This window comes from Rhineura floridana, chromosome 7 (genome assembly GCF_030035675.1).
Source record: "Rhineura floridana isolate rRhiFlo1 chromosome 7, rRhiFlo1.hap2, whole genome shotgun sequence".
Classification (NCBI taxonomy): domain Eukaryota; kingdom Metazoa; phylum Chordata; class Lepidosauria; order Squamata; family Rhineuridae; genus Rhineura; species Rhineura floridana.
In genome coordinates, this window is record NC_084486.1 from 92,453,340 (window position 1) to 92,478,027 (window position 24,688).

Genomic DNA, 24,688 nt, shown 5'->3' on the forward strand with positions numbered 1-24,688 from the left:
AACTGGTATTCAGATGAACGCTGCATCCAAACCTGGAGATTCCATTTGCCTCTTGTGGATAATACAGATATGATAGATCTGTCTCCATAAATTTGCTAATTGCTTTCCAAAGACATGTTAATGCACAAGTCTTCTCCCCCCCTTCCCTTTTAAATGAGCTTACTAAATGTTTATAGTTTTAGAACACAAGTTTTATTTGGGATTGCAAAATGTAATGATGTTTAACAGGCTTTTATATTTTGAATTCTTTTCAGTGAGATGCTAGTTTCCTTATACAAGAAAAACAATAAATTTGATATACAAGACCAAAATTAATGCAACATAAGGCTTAGGTGAACTTACGATAGTGGGACCAACACAATTTTCTCTTGAAAATATTATGGAAAAGGATTCTGATTCATCTCCAGCATCCTAGATCTATGCTTGAAGACATTTACCATCAGGTCAGGTCCCCTCCTATGCCCAAGATCTGGTCAGCTTGTTCAGCTACACCAAATGAGTATCAACCTTTGGAATGGACAAAACACCTCTTTCACTTTTTTACCGTTCCTGAAAGATACTGTAGGTTGGACTATACATGTTCAGTTTAATTGTAATGGGTCAAACAGTCTGGGGTGTAGGTAGTGGACCAGAAGATTTTTGGGGTCACTTCAAGTTCCTAAGATAGTACAAATAAAAATGTTTTCCTTAATAAAACAGTTATTGGATATTTGAGCTATCGGTTACAAGTTATGGTCATATTCACCAAGCTTTAGTCACCGATGATTTGGCAAAGATGAGGCAAAACAGCTAGACTGTCTGCAAGATGGAAATGGGGGCCAAGCACCAGAGAATGTGGAATATATATCAGAACAGGAAGTGCATGAACAACTTTGCCATATGAACCAAAGGCTGTTTTCTTTACTCTGTCCTAGAATATTACCACACTTGCCAAGCACTTAACTCCCAAAATCATGAATAGGTTTATACGTTAATTGACTCCTAGTTTCTCAGCAACTGTAAGACTTTAAACAAAACATTTAAAATGAAAAGCAAGAATTCTTACCCTGTGTCAATTGGTACAGTTTTATGACCCTAAACATCATGACATTCAGAAGAATTTGAGATAAACCTAGTTACCCTTAGAATAAACTATTGTCTGAGTGACTGTGTGTGGCTAGCTATGCACAGACTTGTTTTACTGCCTTCCCTGAGCTTTCTGCCAAGGCAGGAAAAAAACCATATCAATGGGGCCAAGTCATTTTAAATATGTTCTCCAGTAAAAGGTCATTTTTTATTTACAGTGCCTTTCTATTTGTACATATTTATAGCGACATCAAAAAAATATTCACAATGCTTCACTGAGTGCAAAATGCCACTTCATTATCACCTACCATCCTAATATTTCACCAACCTTTTCCCAAACATTCCCAGATTGTCTTAGCATAGTTTATATCCTTCTCGTACATATAGGGCCACATTATTAAAAAGCAACCTTCACATGTGAAGATGAAAATTTGCACATCTCAGCTGTATTCCACACAGTTTGGAGCATATCTATATTTCATAGTAAATGGATATGCATATGAGTGATGGAGGCATGACAACGTTGGGAGTGCAGGTGTAATAATAATCCAGAGTGCAAAAGCAGTGGCCAGGCTGAGGGAGCCTCCAATTTTTCCCATTCTTTCTTCCTCAAGAGTTGATTTGGACAAACCCGACAAGGAAGTGATTCTTCTCAGCATTATTAAGGCTACAATCACTTTAATGACTTAAATAAGGCTTTATTTCTGAGGTACTAGTTGGCAGGTGGATGCACACTGTGCAGACCTGCAGAAGTCCAACCCCAACAAGCTTGTAGCAATGACACTGAGAAATGACATCACTTACTATCCCTGAATCACTATCATTTGCCTTTCAGAGTAATGTAATACATTAAAGACTTATATACAAAAACTCTGGTTTTATTTTGCAGCCTCCCTTCAGCTTATTAACCTTCCCAGCCAGAAGCCCAAGCTCTAACCTTTGCTTTGACTATCAATGTGATGTGCTTAGGTATATGAATGTTTAGTAATTATAAGTAACAGTTTGGGATGACTGGGGTGGGTGCTCTTGCTCCTTGACAGAAACATCCGTGGATTGAGCCTACAGAAAACCTACTGGCATGAGACATGACGATGGCAAGCATTTCTGCAGAACTAAAAACTTCATACTAATAATCTTGTTCTCTTCTGCTGGAGGAAATTCTGGAAAAATAAAGAAGTAAAAAGATTTGGCGTCTCATTTTCACCCAGATCCTCTAGGGGCTTCTCATCTCATCTTTACCACTGCATGGTTTCAAATGGCAGCAGCCAGTTTTTTTTACTTTAATCAATCTATCATCACAGTTTCAAGTCACCTAAGAACAATGCAGAGTTTTATAACAAGTGTACTTTCTCTGAGGCAGCAGTGGCACTGGCACAGGGACTGTATCTTTCTTGCTGGATAAACCCCAGCAGGTATGATTTCCACAAGTTCAACCTTGGTATCAGTGTTCTTAAGGCTCCACCCTGGGTCCTCTGGATTTTGCTGTCCCAAGTCCAGGGAGCTGGAGTTAGTAACGCATGGCAGTAGGAGGCTAGCGTTAGTCACATTACATGTGCTACCAGTCATCTAGATGTCAACTCGTTTAGTTTCAAAAGAGGAAGTACAGGTACATTAAGCTGAGGTTTAACAAATGCATATATTTACTTAAAAACATTCATCTGATCAAAATAAACTTCATGGGACAAAACTTTTTAAATAACATTTCAATTCAATCGTATATAATTCTTTAAAGTTTTCATACCACAAAGAATGGTTAACACTTGAAAATCTGTAGAAAAAACACAAAAAAGGAAAACAAAAGCTCTGAGGTATCACACCCACCCAGACACAGCCATACACTGGCTGTGGTATAAGCAGAAAATTGTAGGCCCAAAGGAAAAGAAAGATGACTGATTGTTCTAGTACAGTTCAGGTAGCTCAGGAAAAGAATCCCAGAACAGTCCTCTGAGTGAAGGAACTACCTCAATAAAGTCCTCAAGTGCATTGGAGACCTGATCACTTAAACTGCTCCTGCCAAGCAGCTCCCTGCACCTGAGAGAAACGCAGCCCAAGGTGCCTTGTGCAAAAGATAAGGAATTAGGTGCGGCTATTTCCTGTTATTCCTTATTATATAGCTTTGAGTTGTATGACAGTTCAACTTGTCTTTGATCATGCAAGGTACTGCTGGAGTGCTGTCTTTGCCCTGTAATGAAAAACACTGTCAGCCACTGAGACAACCAAAATATACATAATAATAATAAATAATAAAATAATAATAAAATTTAATTTATGTGTCGCCTATCTATCGCATAGTAAAATGCAGCAAAATACAATACAATAAAATACAATATAACAATATAAATTAAGATAACAACAATACAGGGTAGGAGGCATTTCGATCATAAAAACATTAACATGTAAGATATGGAATCTTTAAGTGTCTGTATGCAGATACATGAAGCTTCTCACAAAATTAGGCAATATTTCTCTCTAATGGCTTGTCTAAAAACACTAAGTTGATGATAGTTTCCACAAAAATTTATTTTGGACTAAGAGCAACCACCATAAGCCAAGAATCAACAAAGAACTTTTGCTAGGATTTGTCGAGCTTCTGCACCAATAGTATTTCAAACAAGTGATTGCTTTAAGAAACCACTGAACTACACATAGCTCTGAAATACTTTCAACTTCAGTAGAATAGCTTATGGAATAAGGAACATGTGAGGGCACATGAATACGTCAGTTAAATATGATCATTAGGGAAAATTAGAAAGAGGCACTTCCAGTACAGCAGGTTTTTACATTGCCCTTTAATAGTTTGCACTTCTCATTTGGGGAGGCACAAAGTCATGCCAAAAGGGGCCTAAAAACCTTTGCTAGTATGGCCGTTCCTTGTCTGAAAGAGGAAAACGGCAACTGTCATGAGCACTTGTCCCTGTATAAAGCTAAATCATTTGGGATATTTCAGACATGTGATTAAACTACTTTTGAAAGACTAGGGACAACTCTAAGGTTGGCAAGAAAATAAAACGAACTACATCCCATTTCCAGGAAGTGAATTTTCACTAATAGCTCTGCAAAGTTAAGCCCAAATGTACAAAAAGTCTGTAATAATTTCTGCACAGACCACTGCAATGCACATGTTTGAAAACTGACAAAGTTCCATCAAATTTGGTTTTGGAATCCTTTTATACTTACTTATCACAAAGATTTGGATCTGATGACTGACTTAGTTTGTGTAGAATATCTACTATTCCAATATCTCTAAGTTTATCCTGACGATCTTGGGAACCTAAGACAGAAAGACTGGACATTGTTAGTTATATGTTCCATGTGATTTGTTGAGAGCAATTAAAGAGTTCCAAGGAATGTAGTATAATCCTGTGCAAAGAATTCCTACAGCTCCAGCTTCTATGCGCGCACACACACAAAATACAACATCTTCTCCCATGTGTATACTATGTAAATTAGATCTTCTTTTGGAACCTCCATCAACTGAGGCAAAAAGTAATTACTACTAGAATGAAGGGGCCCAGTGGGCTTTATTTCTGGAATTCCCCTCCAAAGCAGATACACCAGGTCAGAATCACTGGGCCATTTTGGAGAGTTCCTATGAAGAGTATTTCTTGTAAGTCAATACTACCAGAGTGTCCAAATTCAGCTACATTCAAATACTTCTGATGAAAGTATTCCCTATATTTAATTAATATATCTTTAAAATGGAAAAACCTACCAGAAACATGTAAGAAAAACATGGGAACATAACACATCATTTGTGCTGATAACTGAAAACAATTTTAGTTAGTTGGCCCAATTCATTATTGATGTTCCACTGATTTTGATTTGCTGCTGCATAAATTTGTTCAAGGACTTTGCTATTAAAACAAGCAGATAACTCAAACCACTCAGTTGTGGAAAGTCTCAGTTGATTCGTAGTGTAAAGAAACTCTGATTTCAGTACTTTCATATGTGGATCTCAATGGGTTGTATCCAACCCTGCATGGGTGGAACTCTATCTGTGTTAACAGGACCTTCTCTTCCTCTCCTCCCCCACCCCTCAAAACACCTACAGCCTTCCCATGCATCCTCAAAATCTGCTCCAGAGGGTTGTGGGATGATCTGGAGCAGATTTTTTGTGGTAGGTTCATAGGGGAGGGGGAGGAAGGGGATGTCTGTCCCATTTGCACAATGGCAGCATTAGCAACAATCCAATGGAACTATTTAGTGCTACATGCTCCTATGAGCATGCTTATACCAGAAAAAATTCCACTGGTAAAAATCAACTCTGCTTGTACAGAATTTGGCAGCACTGATGCAAATCTTAAACTGATCGGCTATTATGCAACATTTCTCTTTTCTGCAGTCAGACTAAACATCTTGATTTCTTGACCTCAAACCTTCTTGCTTTAGCCATGAGTTAGCTACTGACATTTACCTATTACTGAGCTTCACACACTGAAGGTTGCCACCCCTTTTTCATTTTTTTTCAAGCCAGTATGACTTCATAAATACATTCCCTTTGAATCAAGGGAAGGTGAATATAGCCTGTTCACCTCACCTTTCTTTTAATCTATTCATCTCCATGCTGAGATGAAAATGCTAAATAGCCTATATTTGTTTGATCTTATAGAGAATCAGTATTCTCCCCCTCTAATTAAGAGACTTGCAAGGGATCTCCCTATGCCTCTGGAAGGCATATACAAAGTTTGAAAAACATTTTAGGGACAACACAGAGAAGTATTTTACCTTCTTCTTCATTCCATATAAGATTAGATACACAAAACATGGCAGCCAGTTGAAGTTTAGCATTTGAGTGACTCTAAATATGAACAGAAAGCTGTTTAGATTAGATACACAAAACATGACAGCCAGCTGAAGTTTAGCATTTGAATAAATATGAACAGAAAACTGTTTAGACATGAGAATTAAATGTTTAAAAATGCATTACTACTGTGAATTCCACGGTTCTCTTTCTCAAAATTATCACCCTCCAAGCAATAAGAACATAAGAAGAGCCTGCTGGATCAGGCCAGTGGCCCATCTAGTCCAGCATCCTGTTCTCACAGTGGCCAACCAGGTGCCTGGGGGAAGCCCGCAATCAAAATGATCTGTGTAAGGAGGGTACTACTGCCCCTCAACAGGAGGGAAAACATCATTAGGAGAGGGTACGTCTTGTAATCTGAAAAATTCTGCAGATGGCTGTGAAGTTCCTGTTGCAGAACTAGACAAGAGCCATGAAGTAAAACAGTATTTCACTCTGAACTGTTTAAAAATCCATATTGCAGACCCATCTAACAGACTTGCCTATTTGAACCAGAAGCAGCTATTAAGGGTCTTAGGCTGTGGTAATCTACTATCAAAGATCCTTTTAAACAGGAGATGCCAGTGACTGAACACATTACCTTCTGCATACAAATCATGTGATCTAACACTGCATTGCAGCCCCTGCCCAAAGACTGTTTATATGAACAGTACAAAAATCTATTAAAGTTACATACCATGTAATACTTTATTTTTTGCAAGATATCATCATTTGTCATAATGAGTTCTTTTGCTGTTGTTCCATCGGCTATGTTGGCAAGTATACATAACGTCTGGGGGGGGGGGGGAGGAAGGAAAGATAGCAATATATGGTGTCAAAAAACAGTCTGAATAGTAAAGTTTTAATGACAGTTTCAATAATTACAGTACTGGATTGAGGTCGCACAGTGTTCTTAAAGTGTCTTCGCTTGCTTGCCCCTAGGACAAGTTCTCACACTATCTTATATGCAATACAGCCAGGAGGAAGAAAATGATGAAGACCTGAACTCATGAAGAAGTTATAACAATTTGAAATGATCTCTTCAGGGATCAAAGACTGAGCTATCAGCTGCATACAACCACAATTCATTATTTCTATTCTGCGATAATATAATGGAAGTACAGAATTTAGTACTGAGATAGAATTTAGCATTCAGAGTATCTCAGCTTTCATTTATTTTAAAAATATCTGTTCATAAGCTGGAGAAGGGGGCAGAAAGAAAGGACTGAGGGTTTTCAATGGTGTTGGTACCCAGCATAAAACTTCCCCCCCCCCACAACACCTAGAAGGAAAAGTGGGGAGCTTTAAGGAATTCCAAGGAAGAGTGAGAATACAGAAACAAGGTAATTTTTCTCCTTACAATATTCCTCACCCAGGAAGGAAGGGAACCTTGGGAAGGCTGGTACTAAAACTCAAGAGCTCTGGGACACTACACTGCCCCCAGAGTCCCCTTGCCCGGCCCCCACAATGGGTTCAGGGCCAAAGGGTGGGGAGTAAAATTGCTCCTCCTCCCCTTTGTCCCTGTGATTGTTCTAGGGGCTTGCCTTAGGCCTCCCTCCCTCTCCCCACACCCATTCCTTCAGTTCTAAAAATCATTGATGGTATATTGTTTGTTTTTGCTAAGTTGAAGGGAAACAAGAGGCACACTGCTTTCTCAATGAACTCCTAGATTCAACACTGCCTCTGGAGCCTCAGGTGGCCTCAGTGGCTAGGAATGCTTTTTCGCCAGCAATAGCTGATTTGCCAGCTACAGCCCCTTTTGGACAGAAATCACTTGGCCACTGGTAACTTCAAGACTGGATTACTTAATGCACTCTACATGAGACTTCCTTGAAGATGACTTATAATTAAATTGGGCCAAAATGCAGTTGCCAAAATGGAACAGACTGGGGTTCCATTTAGATCTCATATAAACCCTATTTTAAAACAGCTACATTGGTTTTCAGACCCAATTAAAGATGCTCATGTTAGTATTTAAAGCCCTAAAAGACAAATATCTGAAAGACCATCTCCTTCCCTAAATATCCTCCTGGGTGTTAAGAACAGCAGAGGGGACCCTTTTGGTAGTTCCACCCCCTTCAAAAGCTTGGGGGGGGGTTGCTCAGAAAAAGGCATTCTCTGTGGCAGTTCGTAAGTTGTGGAACTCCCTTCCCCACAGAAGTGAGTCTGACAGCTTCACTATACTGTTTTCATCAAGCACACCTCTTTGCCCTAGTCTTTGACACTTGAGACATACATGTTCAGAAGCCACCCTATTCTTGTGATTGTAATTTATTTAAAATCATTTTAACTCTATTCATAGGGTAGTCATGTCGGGATTGACTTGAAGACAGTCCATTTTATTTTCAATGTTGTATTTTAAATTGCTGTGACCCACCCTGGGACCTTAGGGCAAAGGGTACATAATAAATCAAAATAATAATTCCTGCCCATGTCAGCTGAGAGCGTTCACCTGCTCATTGCTCTCTGCTGCCTTGGAGTTTCCCCGGCAGCACACATGATCAACCCTCAGATTTCAGAAGTTTCAAGATTTTGTAGGGGGATTTTTTTTTTTATGGATGGGAAACTCTTTAAAACCTCAAAGTTTTCGTCCTTAATGTCTGCATGCTTGGACAGGAAGTTATAAATAAAAATGTATGTAAGTATCCTTATTTGGGTCACCAAATCCAGGTTTTCTAGACAAAGATTTGGGGTTTGGCATAGAATTTACTTTTTTGCACAACACAAAGTACGTATCATCCTGCTTATCCTGTTATATATGTAAGATATAACACAAACAGTGCACATAGTACCTGTTCTTTGACTTCTACATTGTGCTCTCCTTCTAGAATGAGTGTCACTGCTTGCATGATTTGCTTCCCATGAGTACTTATTATCTGATCTATATGCTGCCAAAAGGTTTAAACACATAACATTAGCAAGTAACTAGTTAAAAAAATGTTACAGTTTTCATTTTAAAAAATTCCCATTAAAAAGTTCTTATTGTACAAAGTAATCACAAATGTTACAAAACCTAACAGCAGAAGAAACTGATATGTTGTTATGTGCCTTCAAGTTGACTACGACTTATGGCGACCCTATGAATTAGCGATCTCCAACAGCATCTGTCGTGAACCACCCTGTTCAGATCTTGTACGCTCAGGTCTGTGGCTTCCTTTATGGAATCAATCCATCTCTTGTTTGGCCTTCCTCTTTTTCTACTCCCTTCTGTTTTCCCCAGCATTATTGTCTTTTCTAGTGAATCATGTCTTCTTCTTATCTGTCTGAAGTATGATAACCTCAGTTTCATCATTTTAGCTTCTAATGGTAGTTCTGGTTTAATTTGTTCTAACACCCAATTATTTGTCTTTTTTGCAGTCCATAGTATGCACAAAGCTCTCCTCCAACACCACATTTCAGATGGGTTGATTTTTCTCTTATCTGCTTTTTTCACTGTCCAACTTTCACATCCATACATAGAGATTGGGAATACCATGGTCTGAATGATCCTGACTTTGGTGTTCAGTGATATATCTTTGCATTTGATGACCTTTTCTAGTTCTCTCGCAGCTGCCCTCCGCAGTCCTAGCCTTCTTCTGATTTCTTGAGATTGTCTCCATTTTGGTTAATGACTGTGCCAAGGTATTGATAATCCTTGACAAGTTCAATGTCTTAATTAACTTTAAGCTTCCATAAATCTTCTGTTGACATTACTTTAGTCTTTTTGACATTCAGCTGTAGTCCTGCTTTTGAGTTTTCCCCTTTATCTTTCATCAGCATTCATTTTAAATCATTACTGGTTTCTGCTAGTGTATGGTATCATCTGCATATCTCCAATTTTCACACCTCCTTCATCTTGGTCCAATCTGCTTTCCGTATGATATGTTCTGTGTATAGATTAAATAAATAGGGTGATAAAATACACCCGTCTCACACCCTTTCCGATAGGGAACCAATCAGTTTCTCCATATTCTGTCCTTACAGTAGCCTCTTGTCCAGAGTATAGTTGCGCATCAGGACAATCAGATACTGTGGCAACCCCATTTCTTTTAAAGCATTCCATAGTTTTTCATGATCTACACAGTCAAAGGCTTTGCTGTAATCTATAAAGCACAGGGTGAATTTCTTCCGAAATTCCTTGCTCTGTTCCATTATCCAACATATGTTTGCAATATGATCTCTGGTGGCTCTTCCCCTTCTAAATCCAGCTTGGACATCTGGCATTTCTCGCTCCATATATGGTAAGAGCCTTTGCTGTAGAATCTTGTGCATTACTTTACTTGTATGAGATATTAAGGCAATAGTTCAATAATTACTGCATTTCCTGGGATCCCCTTTCTTTGGAAAGGGACACTTCCAGACTGTGAACCATTGTTTAGTTTTCCATATTTCTTGACAGATTTTAGTCAAAATTTGGACAGATTCAGTCTCAGTAGCTTGTAGCAACTCTATTGGTATGCCATCTGTTCCTGGTAATTTGTTTCTTCCAAGTATGAGTATGATTGGGCCATGAATAAGTAACAACTTTTTAGGGATTATCTGTAGCTAAGAGGTCAGCTGACAGAAAAATACCAATTAAAAGAAGTATCAGTTGAGTCACACATGGTTTTAGGAAATAAAATGTAACACTGCTTATTCAACATCAAAATCAAACAAATCTGTGTAAACTCAGATTAAAAGAATCTGGGAAACTCAAAACATTTAAAATGGGGAAATGATAGTTCCTCTATAAAGAATTGCCATGATAGATTCGTTCAAAATGGAAAATGGAAACCACTCCCTTCCACCAAATTTCTCTGCACATACTTTTCAGAAAACTGACTGATATAATTAGCTGAAAATGGCAGGCAGAGAAAAGCATGCTTCCCAGTGGCTGAAGACAGAGACTACCTGGACTCTGGATTACTGAACTGTCACTAGAAGCTAAAATGATGAAACTGAGGTTATCATAGTTTGGACACATAATGAGAAGACATGATTCACTAGAAAAGACAATAATACTGGGAAAAACAGAAGGAAGTAGAAAAAGAGGAAAACCACACAAGAGATGGATTGATTCCATAAAGGAAGCCGCAGACCTGAACTTACAAGATCTGAACAGGGTAGTTCACGACAGATGCTCTTGGAGGTCACTGATTCATAGGGTCGCTGTAAGTCGTAATCAACTTGAAGGCACATAACAACAACAAATAAAATGGACGGTCTCACCTGAAAGGTGGTTTTCCCAGGTGGAATGTCATCAGGTGGGTAGTAGCACTGCCTGGTATCGAAAGGCAGGAATGCACAGGAGTCAATACTTCAGCTGCTCCTTCCGGCTTGACTCCAGTCCATTCCGGTCAAACTATACACCAGATCCGTGTACCTCTCAGACAGTAAAGAATACAAGGAGCAGCAACCAGCATAACACGCCTTGACTCCGAACAGGAAATATGAACAAACAAAGCAGGAAAGAACAGCCTTAGCAATAACTTGAGTAATGAAGCTAATGTAATTTGAATCAGATTGTGTTGAAGCGAACTGAAAGAATCACTAAACGATAGAAAAAAGTACCTCCAGGACAAGCTAGGCAGGCCCCCTCAACAAGGAGGGTCCTGATGGCATGATACCTGGGAAAACCACCTTTCAGGTGACATCAATGGTCCATTTTCCCCAGGTAGCATGCCACCAGGTGGGATTACTCACGCAAAGAGATATGAAGATTGAATCAGTGTCATCAAGTGCATCAAACTAGCATCTCAGAGAAACAACATGCTTCTCCTCACTTTCCCACAGCATTTGGGCCACTTATCAGTTTCATCAGTGCCATAAGCAGAAGCCACAGTAAGGTACACCGGTGCTCATCCCACATTTTGAAAGCAAACTGTTCAGAGAAGTCACACCAAAAAAAGTCGTCATGAACAGAGGGAGAAACTGGCCACCAGAGAAAATGGCAGTGATGTGCATTCATCCTCAGACAGTCCCAGAGACTGAGGAATGTCAATATGGGGCATATTGAAGTGCCTTGGAGACAATGAACAATCCTCTTCCTGCATGTAAGAAAATGTGTCCTGTCAGTCAACAACTCACATAACAATATGACTGCCACAAATCAGGTGAAAGTGGGAGAAACCACACTATTCAACCACCACCTTAAAAAGTCTTGATTGATCCACATTTTCCATCAGTAAGTCCACCTAACTTCAGAGCTTTACCAGTAATGTGAACAGAAATTGGCAGATTCCAGTGTGTTTCAGGAGATCTGGACACTTTCTATGGCTGTAGGCTGTGCTCAGCTGCATGGAGGGGGGGGTTGTTGCATTTTTGTTTTTGTTGTGCCTGAGGGGGGTGGATGGAGGGAGTTGATCTCTGGAATTGACAGGGTGGTTTTGTCTTCCTTGGTAATTCAGGTAGCAAGTTTTCTTTTCTTTTGTGGACATGTGAGTCAGTGAGGGATCATTCCAGTAGAGGTAGCCTTCTGGAGTTCCAGAAGAATGCTCTGGTCTGAGTGGTTACTACAGGTTCCAGTCTGCTTCTGCTGTGGGCTGAGACTGCAAATCCACAGCCAAACATTGCTTTCAGTGGAATTCAATAGCAGGCATGTGCAGGCAGATGTGTCTACCTCGCTGACTCAGATGTATGTGAAGGAAGGGGAAGTTGAGAGTATTTTGTTGGTTTTGCAGGTCCGTTCCTTCTGCCCGCTCCCCTCGGGCATGGCAAGAACAGAAATGCCATAAGAGCCCCACCCCACCCCCGGAATCCATGCAGCCTAATGCTATGCATGTTTATTCAGAAGTAGGTCCCACTGAATTCAATGAGGCTTTCTCCAAAAGTAGTGTGTGTAGGACTGCAAATTTATTTATGAAAGAAGCCTAAAGTGAGCCTCTTAACCAGGCTAGAATAAGGAGAGTAATGCTTCAAGAACTCCTTTAAGAAGCTTGAATATTTTCCTCTCCCACATGAACCCCTTGCAATAGTTAATGAAACCAGTCAAGAAGGGCAAATACAAACTCAAGATTTTACTATTGTACTGTCTTGTTTTTCCTAATTACAATGAAAATATGGAAGAAATGATATAGTTAGCTTCATTGCATTTATACCTTTCCATCACAAGATGCCCAAGGTGCCTCGAGCAGTTATGGAAAAGATTTGGAAAATGTGACTCAGAAATGTAGTAAGTACAGGGCAGAAATGTAATAAATACTGTAAATAGAGGGCAGTAGCTGGCTAAGAAACTTTATACCTGCCTCAAAAGCACACTTACATGTGAATGTGAAATGACTCAGTTTGGGCAGTTATGTTTCTCAAAAGCAGCATGCACTTTCCTAGCATGAAGAAAGAGTAAACAATTATGCCTCATATTAGAAGTGCCTTCTTGATTCGAATTTAGTAATAGTCTATATGATTCAAACAAGTGAGACAAACCATAACTAACCCACCTGATCCGTGGGAAATTTTATTTCTACCCACCAATGTGACCCTGTATACAAAACAAGACCTATCCTCTGAGCTTCCCACGAAAAAAGTTCCGATTTCTGGGACAGTTTTGGAGGCTTCCTGGCCTGCCACAGCCCTTGTATACAATAACATATTGATGAATAAGGGAAGAGAGGCAGAAGGGTTTAGGGAGAGAGAGGAAATGAGCATGAGGAGCTGCAGAATCTGCTTCCTTGCTCACTGCATCGGTTCAAGAGGACACTCCAGCCAGTCTTCAGCCTAATTTGCTCCCTTAAACTGCAGATGTGTGCAGGCAAATCAAAGTCCCCTGTTCCGGGCCTGTCCAGAGCCAACAGACAGCTGGGGGATGCTTGACTCCACACTCTGGCCTTCGACTGCTGCTGTGCAATGCCAGGTCTGTTGCCCAAAAAACATCCCTCATCCATGATATGATATTGGATGAGGGCGCGGACCTGGCATGTATTACAGAAACCTGGCCGGATGAGGCTGCTGCTCCTATTCTTGCGGCCATGTGTCTGGCTGGGTTCTCGTATGCACAGCAGCCGAGGGTCGGTAGTCGGGGAGGGGGAGTGGCGGTTATTTACCGAAGGTCCCTGGTTCTCACCAGACCTCCTCTCTGTGAGACCAAGGTGGCAGATTGCATGTACTGGAGGTTGGGCCCAAAGGGCAGTCTAGGGATTCTGCTCGTGTACTGCCCACCCCGCTGCACGACGGACTCCCTGGCCGAGAAGCTGGAGGTGGTCTCGGCTGTGCGTGTAGAGTCCCCAAACCTGCTGGTATTGGGGGACTTCAATGTACATTCAGAGGCCATCCTTACTGGGGCGCCTCGGGACTTCATGGAAACCATGGCTTCCTGGGAGCTGCACCTTATTACAATGGGGCCCACCATGTAGCCGGTCATGCACTCGACCTTGTGCTTGTCTCGGGAGAGGAGGGGAGTGATCTGAAAATTGGGGGTACATCCATCACCCCCTTGTCATGGTCAGACCACTACTTGGTGAGGTTGGACCTTTCGGTGCCACAAACCCTCCGTGGGGGTGGAGGACCTATTAAAATGGTCCGCCCCAGGTGTTTGATGGATCCTGATGGATTCCTGAATGCGCTTGGGGATTCTCTGGAGCATGCACACAGCCACTCAGCTGAGACCCTGGTGGAGGGGTGGAATGCCGCAATCGCCAGGGCATTAGAGCGGGTGGCTCCAAAACGCCCTCTCCCCCTGAATAGAACTCAAGATGGCACCGTGGTTCACCCCACGGTTGCGAACTCTGAGGCGGGAGGTGAGACGGCTAGAACGCCGGTGGCGGAAATCTCGCTCTGACGACGATCGGACACATGTTAGAGCGGCTGCGGCAGCCTATCATGTGGCAATAAGGGCAGCAAAAAAATATTTTTATGCTGCCTCTATTGCATCTGCAGAGTGCTGTCCCAGGAGACTGTTCCAAGTGGTCCGGAGCCTGGTCGGTCCAGTTGCTCCGGAACCAATGGAACATGCTAAGGCCTCCTGTGACGAGTTTGCTAAACACTTTGCGGAGAAAATTGATCGTATTAAGAGTGCTATTCCGTGAGCTGTGGACACAGTGAGCGAGCCAGAGGTGACCAGTGGTGCTCTGGTGGTGTGGGATCGGTTCCAGCTTCTTCCATCTGATGAAGTGGACAAGGTGCTTTCAACCTTAAAGCCAACCACTTGCTTACTCGATCCTTGCCCATCGTGGCTCATTATGAGCTGCAAAGATAGACTGGGTGAGGGGATCATCTCTCGAATACATCTCTCAAAGAGGGAGTAATGCCATCATCGCTCAAGGAGGCAGTAATAAAACCAATCTTAAAGAAGCCCTCCTTGGATCCCCAAGATCTGAACAACTTTCGCCCAGTCTCAAATTTGCCATTCTTAGGCAAGGCGATTGAGCGGGTGGTGGCAAAACAGTTGCAAGCGCACTTGGAGGAAGCGGATTATCTGGATCCATTTCAATCGGGCTTCAGGCCTGGACATGGGACTGAAACAGCCTTGGTCGCCCTGGTAGATGATATGAGGAGGGCGTGGGATAGGGGCGAATGCACCTTCCTTGTCCTCCTTGATCTCTCAGCGGCTTTCGATACCGTTGACCACGTTATCCTCCTGGACCGCCTGAAGAGGTTAGGCATGGGGGGCACTGTATTGCAGTGGTTCCATTCCTTCCTCTCTGGTAGGTACCAAAGAGTGGCATTGGAGGATGAGGTTTTGGATCCTTGGCCTCTCACTTGTGGGGTGCCACAGGGTTCCATCCTCTCCCCGATGCTGTTCAACATCTATATAAAGCCGCTGGGGGCAATCATCAGGAGATTTGGGCTGCAATGTCATCAGTATTGGTGCAGCTCAAGGAAGTGGACAAGGTGCTTAGAATGGTCCGGGCAACCACGTCTGTTCTGGATCCTTGCCCATCTTGGCTAGTGAAAGCTAGCAGGGCTGGAACCACCGGCTGGGCCAAGGAAGTGGTTAATGTCTCCTTGAGAGAGGGAGTAGTCCCTAGTAGCCTCAAGGAGACAATAGTGAGACCTCTTTTAAAGAAACCTTCCCTGGACCCAGATAATTTGAACAACTACAGACCGGTGGCGAATGTCCCCTTTTTGGGCAAGGTTTTGGAGCGGGTGGTTGCTAACCAGCTCCAGGTGCTCTTGGATGAAACCGATTATCTGGATCCGTTTCAATCCGGTTTTAGGCCCGGTTTCGGCACTGAAACAGCCTTGGTCGCCCTGTATGATGACCTTTGTCGGGAGAGGGACAGGGGGAGTGTGACTTTGTTGATTCTCCTTGATCTCTCAGCGGCGTTTGATACCATCGACCATGGTATCCTTCTGGGGAGACTCGCGGAGTTGGGAGTACTGCTTGGCAGTGGTTCCACTCCTACTTCGCGGATCGTCGCCAGAAGGTAGTTGCTTGGAGAACATTACTCGACACCCTGGACTCTCCATTGTGGAGTCCCTCAGGGGTCGGTTTTGTCCCCCATGCTTTTTAACATCTACATGAAGCCTCTGGGTGCGGTCATCAGGAGTTTTGGAGTGCGTTGTCATCTATTTCTCCTTTTCATCTTCTTCAGGTGAGTCTGTTGATGTGCCGAACCGTTGCCTGACCGCGATAATGGACTGGATGAGAGCTAATAAACTGAGACTCAATCCAGACAAGACTGAGACACTGCTGGTGAACGCCTTCCCCGCTCAGATGGTGGATGTGCATCCTGTTCTGGATGGGGTTACACTCCCCCTGAAAGAACAGGTCCGTAGTTTGGGGGTCCTTTTTGACCCTTCCTTGTCTCTTGAGGCTCACGTGGCCTCGGTGGCACGGAACGCGTTTTACCATCTCCGTTTGGTAGCCCAACTACGCCCCTATCTGGATGGCGACGACCTCGCCTCAGTTGTTCATGCTCTGGTAACTTTGAGATTGGATTACTGTAATGCGCTCTACATAGGGCTGCCCTTGAAGACAGTTCAGAAGCTTCAGCTAGTGCAGAATGCGGCAGCTAGACTATTGATGAGGACCAGTCGGTCTTCGCACATAACTCCTGTTCTGGCTCGCCCACACTGGCTACCTATTTGCTTCCGAGCGAGATTCAAGGTGCTGGTTATGACCTATAAAGCCTTACATGGCGTGGGACCGCAATACCTGGTGGAACGCCTCTCCCGCTATGAACCTACCCGCTCACTTTGTTCAGCATCTAAGGCCCTCCTCCGGGTAAAAAAACCCATCGTGAAGCCCGGAGGGTGGTTACTAGATCTAGGGCCTTTTCTGTGGTGGCCCCCGAGTTGTGGAATAGCCTCCCCGAAGAGGTACGCCTGGCGCCTACATTATTATCTTTCCGGCGCCAGGTAAAGACCTTCTTATGCTCCCAGGCATTTTAATCATTTTAATCTTTTTATCTTTTTAATCTTGTAATACTAATCCTTTTATCATCTTATATTTTGTTTAATTGTATTTTGTTTTCATTGTGTCTTATATGTTTTGTGATTTTATTATTATGATGTATGTATTTTATCCTATTCTGTTTACCGCCCTGAGAGCTACTTGCTATGGGCGGTATATAAATGCAACAAAATAAAATAAATAAATAAATAAAGTATGCGGATGACGCGCAGCTCTATCTCTTATTTAAATCTTCACCAAGGTTGGCTGTAGAAACCCTGTCCAAGTGTCTGGAGTCGGTGAGTGGCTGGATGGGCAGGAATAAGCTGAAGCTGAACCCTGACAAAACCGAGGTACTGTTTGTGGGAGACAAGGGAAGGCTGGGGGATGTGGACCTGGTGCTCAATGGGGTACGTTTGCCCCTGAAAGACCAGGTCCGCAGCCTGGGGGTCATTCTTGACTCCCAGCTGACCATGGAGGCTCAAGTCTCGGCTGTGAGCTGGGCGGTGCTGTATCAACTCCATCTGATACGGAGGCTGCGCCCCTACCTTCCCAACCATCTGCTCCCACCGGTAGTACATGCCTTGGTCACCTCTCGCCTAGACTACTGTAATGCGCTCTACGTGGGGTTACCCTTGAAAACGGTCCGGAAGCTGCAACTGGTACAGAATGCGGCAGCTCGTCTGATTAAAGGCAGCCGCCGGCAAGATCACATCACTCCAGTGCTGAAGGAGTTGCACTGGCTACCGGTTGTTTACCGGGCCCAATTCAAGGTGTTGGTTTTGACCTTTAAAACCCTATACGGTTTTAGCCCAGTCTATCTGAAGGAGCGCCTCCAGCATCGTCAGGGATGCCGCTCAACAAGATCAGCCTCAGAAGACCTTCTCTCGATCCCACCGGTTAAAGCAGCTAGACTGGTGAGGACTAGAGAGAGGGCTTTTTCAACAGTGGCCCCCACCCTGTGGAACTCTCTCCCAAATGATCTCCGCCATGCCCCTTCTATGATAAGCTTCCGCCGGGCCTTGAAGACCTGGCTCTTCAGGCAGGCTTTTGGGGTGGGTTAGGTTTCTTACTGTTATGGTTTTAAATTTTAATGTTTTAATGTATTGTTTTATCTTGTACGTCGCCCAGAGTGGCTGGACATCCAGCCAGATGGGCGACTAATAAATTAATTAAATAAATAAATAATAATAAGACTCATAGAATTATAGAATGTTAGAATTGGAAGTGAGTTTGGAGGTCATCTAGTCCAATCACCTGTTCAGTTCAGTGATCTTACAACTACAGGATCCATGACAGATGGCTGTCTGGCTTTTACTTACATTCCTTCAGTAAAGGAAAGCCCATCACCTTCTGAAGCAATCTGCTTCCTTGTCAAACAGCTCTTAGTGTTAGAAAGGTTCACCTAAAATTTAACCAAAACATTTTTCCTTGCAATTTCTACCCATTGGTTCCACCCCAGCCCTCTGGGACAACAGAGATCATCTTCTGTATGACATCCCTTCAGATAAGAGAGAGAGAAGGAGAAAAGTTTTTCCTCTGTTCTTGTTGCATTGTTCTTGTTGTACTTGCATTGTTTTTGTTGCATTGTATTTTTACTGTATATTTTTTACTGGTTATTTCTTATGTAATTTTTTTTGTAATAAAGTTTTGTTCACCACTTTGGGGGCCTTTTGGCCAAAAAGTGGTATATAAACAAACTATAATAAACTATAACAATATACGAAAGCAGTCCCAGCAGGGTGGGCCCAGAGTGCCTAAGAGGAGGACAGTACCTGTTATATTGCACACCTACCAAATGAAGAGTCTGCAGAAGCACAACAATCTACTTTATACTGTCTAATAAAGGAATTCAGTGTGGACCACACAGCAGCCCTACACATATATGCAATGGGTGCATTAGTTGCGAAGGCAGCCATAGAGGCTGCTGACCTTGTAGAGTGGGCTGTAATGTTTTGAGGCACCGGAATCCAAAGAGACTCATAAACCAGAGTAATCCAAGCACAAAGCCAACGAGACAGCATTGATCTGGTGACCTTCTTTCCCAAGGTTCTCAGATGAAACGAGACAAAAACAGACTCGGTCAGATCCAGGTAAACCTTTAGGGCTCAATGTACATCCAGAGAATGCTAGGCCTTCTCGGGGGATTGAGTCAGCTGTGGACAAAGGGAAGATAAGACAATATCCTGGGCTGCAATGAAAAATAGAAGACACCTTAGGTCAAAACACAGAATCAGGATGTAACAGCATAGAGTCCTTGTGGAACACACAGAGGTGATGAGCAATGGACAAAGCCACCAGATCCGATACCCTATGGGCTGAAGTAATTGCCACAAGAAACAGGACTTTAAATGAGAGAAGACTTAATGAAGCAGACTTGAGAAGCTCAAAAGGAGGAGGTTGCAAGGCCTGCAGGACTTTTTGAAGACTCAAAGAAGGAAACTGATTGGCTAAAGGCAGTGAAAGGAGAGAAGCCCTTTCAGGAACCACTTGACCAAGGGGTGTGTTCCAAGGAAAGCCTGGTCTGACCACAGTCCCAGTAGAGGAACTACAGGGAAGGCATAGAGGAGGCCTCTTGACCATGGTGTTGACAGCACGTTGATTGCCTCTGCATCCTCTTGATGACACATTGCGAAGAGCCTTGGAAGTTGTGTATTCTGAGTCGAGGCAAGATCTACTGTGAAAGGACTGAACCGGTGATGCCGGTTGATGAAATACCCCGGGATGCAGTTTCCACTCCCAAGGAAGAACTTGTCTGCTGATCCAGTCTGCTGTAATACTGAGGTTGCCACTGAGGTGCTCCATCCTGAGGGAGTGTAGGTGATGTTCGGCCCAATTGAAGATGAGAGCCGAACCACTTGAAGGGCCCTTGACCTTATGCCCCCTTGACGGTTCAAATGTGCTTTCACACTAATGTTGTCAGTCTGGATGAGAGCATCAGTCAGATGGAACTTCTGATGAAAATGAAAAAGGGCCAGACGCACCACTTGCAACTCCAGCAAGTTTATGCTGAGCAGGTGCTCAGCAGCTGTCTACATCCCTTGAACAAAGAAGGAATAGCAAGGGGGAATTGCACCCCATCCCAGGAGACTGGCTTCGGTTATAAGCAGAGTCCTCCCAGGTCCTCTGAAGGGAGGTCCTCTCTGCAGATTCTCAGTCAACATCCACCAGCGAAACAAAGACTGCAGGAACAGTGGGAGCTGTACTCTCTTGTGTCTGGAATTGGTGATGTCCAGCTGGAAGGGCAGAAAAGCTCACTGGAATGGTAGGGTACGGTGGTGAGCCCAGGGAACGATGTGAATGGAAGATATGAACAATCCTAGTGCTTTGACCAGAAACATCACATCCTTCGTCCTTTGAGCCATCAGGTGATGAGCTGTATGGCTTGTGGTTGCTATTCTCTCTGGGGACAGAAACACCATTGTGCGAGCCATATCCAATATGGCCCCAAGGTGCTGAAGACGTTGAATTGGAGTCAAGTGGCTCTTCTCCAGGTTGGTGAGGAAGCCATGGTCCCTCAAGGCTTCGAGAGTGAGACATACATGGGTGGATGCCTGTGACATGGAGTGTGCCCGCACCAGGAGATCGTCCAGGTAGGAATAGATCTGGATCTCCTGGAACTGGAGGTGCACCACTAGAGCAATCATAAGGTTTGTGAACACCCTCAGAGGTTATGAGAGATCAAATGGCAGAGCCCGGTACTGGAAGTGAAACTGGCCATATGCAAATCTCAGGGACCCTTGATGGTCGGGCAAGATTGGCACATGAAGGTAGGTTTTCTTCAGACTGATAGAAGCCAGGAAGTCCCCTTCCCAGAGAGCCTCCACAATTGATGCCAGAGACTCCATCTTGAAGCACTGATGCCTGACAAAGCAGTTGAGGAATTTGAGGTCTAGAATTGCCCTCCATGAATGATCTTTTTTTGGGCACTGCGAACAAAATGGAGTAGACACCTCAGTAAAATTGAGTGGAATTCACTGGCTTTATTGAGCCTTTGGAAAACAAATGACATATAGCCTCTGTCATCACTGCCCGCCTCTCAGGAGAGGAAGATCCCTATGAGGAAGAAGTTCCCAGAATTCTATACAGTAACCATGAATCACAGAGTCTTGCACCCAAGAGTCCATGGTTATTGTGACTGCAAGCACTGGCAAAGTGAAGTAGTCTGCCACCTACTGGGATGGCATCAGTACTGGTGCTGCTGACATCCTCCAAGCCAGAGGGTGGGGTACGCCTTGGGCGTCTCAAGAACCAACTCTGGTTACGGCCAAAGAAGCACTGCTTGTTCCAGTAGCCTCTAGAGGAGCAAAAATTGTGGCCCCTACCAGTGGGTTGCGGTGGCCAAAAGGATTGCTGGTAGGAGTAAAAAGATGATCTGCAGGCAGCCTTGCAATCATCTATTTTATTCGTGGCTAACCCAGGTTTCCTCTTATGCTTGGGATCAACCAGCACTGTCTTGAGGGCCTCATCCCCAAACAGCAGTGAGCCCAAATAGGGGGCTGTGGAAAGGTTGATGCAAGTTGTATTGTCAGCATCCCAATGACATAGGCAAAGGATCCGGTGAGATACCACACCTGTGGACATAGCCCTAGCTGCAAACTGCATCGCGTCAAGTGTTGCATCTGCCACAAATGCTGCAGCCTTGTGTAGTTTGACCAAGGTCTTGCAGAGTCTAGCCAGGTCCAGCTGAGGATCACCCAGTAACTCATTAAGCTACATCATGAAAGCTGTGGTGATCAAAGAGGCAGCACAAGAGGCTCGGATGGCATATGCCGAGGCATTGTGGGTCCCCCTAAGAGCGAAGTCCAGTCTCTGCTTGGATGCATCTTTAAATTAAGAGTCCCCTTCTTTGGGAATGAGAGACCTGGAGACCAGATTTAAAATGGGCCCATCCACTGCAGGGACTTTCAGGAAATTCATGAATTCGGGAGCTAATGAATAAAATTTGTTAGCAAAAGCTGTCATGTGCCGTGCATGAATAGGATCGCCCCGTTCCTCCTTTGCCATCCTGTCAAGAGGGTCAGGAACTGCGAAGGAATGAACTAAAGACTTGGGAGCTTTCAACACCTTAGCCCCCTTACTGGAGCTGATGAGGGTTCAGGCGCTGGTATGTCAAGGCCCAATGTGGCTAGGGACTTGTGAAATAGGGCAAGATAGTCCAAAGACTGAACCAAATGGTGCAAGCAATCCTCTTCTCCTTCCAACTCCCCCCTCCGCTCAGCCTCATTCCCTTCGGGCTTAATGAAAGGATTGAGTGGATCGGCTTCAGCTTCTGAAGTACATTACACCCATTCCCTGGTGAAATCAAAGGATTAGGAGATGACTCCTGTGGTTGTCCCAGACATTCCTCAACCAAGGGTGAAGGTTGAGCCTGATGTGTAGAGACGAGGGTGGGCCTTCACAATTCAGATGAGGCTGAACCCAGCAGAGCATCTCTGAACTGAGACAGGAAGGCCTGATTCAGATGAAAATCCTGCAAGGAGGCAAAAGATGTGAGACGATCCAAGGTCGCCCATGGAACAGAGGACAACTGAGGTTGATCCAAGATGGTAGGCAGCTCTGCCTGGGTGAAGCTGTGGATGGCCCAGGTTACTCAGCTGAGGGTACAGGTGTAGGGATTAGAAGCTGCACATGGGTGAGGAGGTACCACTGGAGGCTGGTCTGGAAAACCCTCAAATTCTTCCTCTGAAGACTCAGCAGGCAAATGGAAAAGATCTCCAGCCTCTGCCATCCCTCTGCAGAATCACCACATGATGGAGACCGACGTAGCAAGGTCATCTGTTAGCTTTTCGCTTAGCAGAGAGAGGTGACTTCTCAGTACATTTGAAAGGAATGTGCTTGGAAACTCTATGCTTAGACGACTTGGCTTTGGACACGGTCCGTGATGCCAGTGGCTGTGGAGATGCTTGCTGTTGTATATCACAGATGGGTGGATGTGGCTCAGCAATCACGTCCATAGATGCAGCCCAGCCATGGTAAACATGCACAAGGTAGAAAGGAGTGGTACCAGGCAATGACATGATCAAGTCCAATCACACATGCACATACTGTGGGGTGTGGTGAAGAACCAATCAACACATGCACAGGTAGAGAGATGCAGTGGATTGAAGGAGGCCAGTGGTAACCCGCACACAGTGAGGGGGAGCAGTTTGACTTCAAACTGCAGCCAAGTCCTTTATTCTTTCTCTCTTTTAAAATGTACTCCATATTACTTCCCCCCTTTCTTCTCTATTTCCTCCTTTTCAGCACGGAACAGACAGTCACTGGTAAGACTGGAGAAGAAAAAAGGCGGGGAAAACAGCAAACAAAAATGGCGGGATGGAGAAGAAGGGCCTGAAGATGGGGGTGGGGAAATGGCGTGAGCTTCCTAACTTAAAGGTGGCCAACAGGCAAGGCAGGAGTGAAGCCTGCACTCCATGGCCAAGAGAAGGCGCAGGCAGCAGAGCCGCTGACGCCGCACCCACAAGCTTCTGGAGCTGTGCAGTGGTGGCAGCCGGAAGGAGGGCTGGGCGAGAGTGCGGGGAGGAGAACTGTGCCGCTAAAGACATGCTGTGCCAGCAAGGGCAAACCACAGCCCTGCACTGGCACAGGAGCCTGTCCAAAGGCATGGACAGAGGAGCGAAGTCACATTCACGAGCTCTGAGAGGTAGGCGGGGCAGGAGGAGGGAATCCCAGAGAGAACTCCAAAGTGGAGCAGCTGGAAAGAAAAGCGGCTGGGAGAGGCTTTGGGGCTGGAGAAGGGTCACAGCTGCAAGCTCCAAGGGAGGGCGGGGATAACAAAGGGAGACTGTGGATTTTGAAGGGCTGCAAGGTAAGAAGGGGCCTGGAGCTATGGGAGCAAACTCCCTGGCCAGTCAATAAGGTCAAAAAGAGGCTGCAGTAGCAATCCTTGGGAGAAGGATTTTTTTTAAAAAGCACCAAGAGAGCGAAAGACAAATGAACAACAAGGGATAGAGAAACAGTGAGAAATTTAACAGAACCAACAAAGAACAGGCTCACTCTAAAAAGAGAGCTAAGTCTGAAAGGATCCCCCTAGGACAAAGGTAAGAATGGACTTGGGTCAAACCAGAAGGCGCAGTTGAAGTCGTGACTCCTGCGCATCCCTGCCTTTGGACAACAGCCGGTACTACTACTCACTTGATGGCATGCTATCTGGGGAAAACTGCTTCCTTCTGTGGTCATCTACTTTAAAAAAAAATAGACCACCACAAAATACATTTAACTTCTTTTAACAAATCACAGGAATGGAAAACTTCTCCTAGAAGCAGGTGGCATTTAAAAATGGGTTCATACACATAACAGCCTTAGAGAGATAATACAATAGCGCTTTACAAAGCCATCAAGATTTATAGCAGCAGGTGAACTTTTCTGGTTAAAGGAGGATATGATTTTTTTTAAAGAGCTATATAAAGTCTAAACTGCATTTGTTTGAAGATAGTATCTGGCCATCTAATCAGTCAGATCCTGGAGTTATTACTGATAAAAATTTAAAACTTGATTGGATAAGTTAATAAAGAGTACCCGATGGTAACTTTTATTGTAATTCCTTAGAGGGG

At 44.0% G+C, this 24,688-nt stretch overlaps 1 protein-coding gene across 4 annotated transcripts in view; it reads right to left on the reverse strand.

Moving 5' to 3' along the window:
* Window positions 1-1,237: 1,237 nt before the first annotated feature.
* Window positions 1,238-24,688, reverse strand: part of ARMC8 (armadillo repeat containing 8) — a 96,393-nt gene continuing 72,942 nt past the window's right edge. For all 4 annotated transcript variants that reach the window (XM_061636510.1, XM_061636509.1, XM_061636507.1 and 1 more), the window contains 5 exons: window positions 8,638-8,733; window positions 6,543-6,638; window positions 5,791-5,863; window positions 4,243-4,336; window positions 1,238-3,247 (listed from right to left, as the gene is read on the reverse strand). In XM_061636510.1, the coding sequence (XP_061492494.1) occupies window positions 3,214-3,247; window positions 4,243-4,336; window positions 5,791-5,863; window positions 6,543-6,638; window positions 8,638-8,733 (393 nt within the window). In that variant the 3' untranslated portion in view covers window positions 1,238-3,213. The remainder of the gene's footprint in view (window positions 3,248-4,242; window positions 4,337-5,790; window positions 5,864-6,542; window positions 6,639-8,637; window positions 8,734-24,688) is intronic.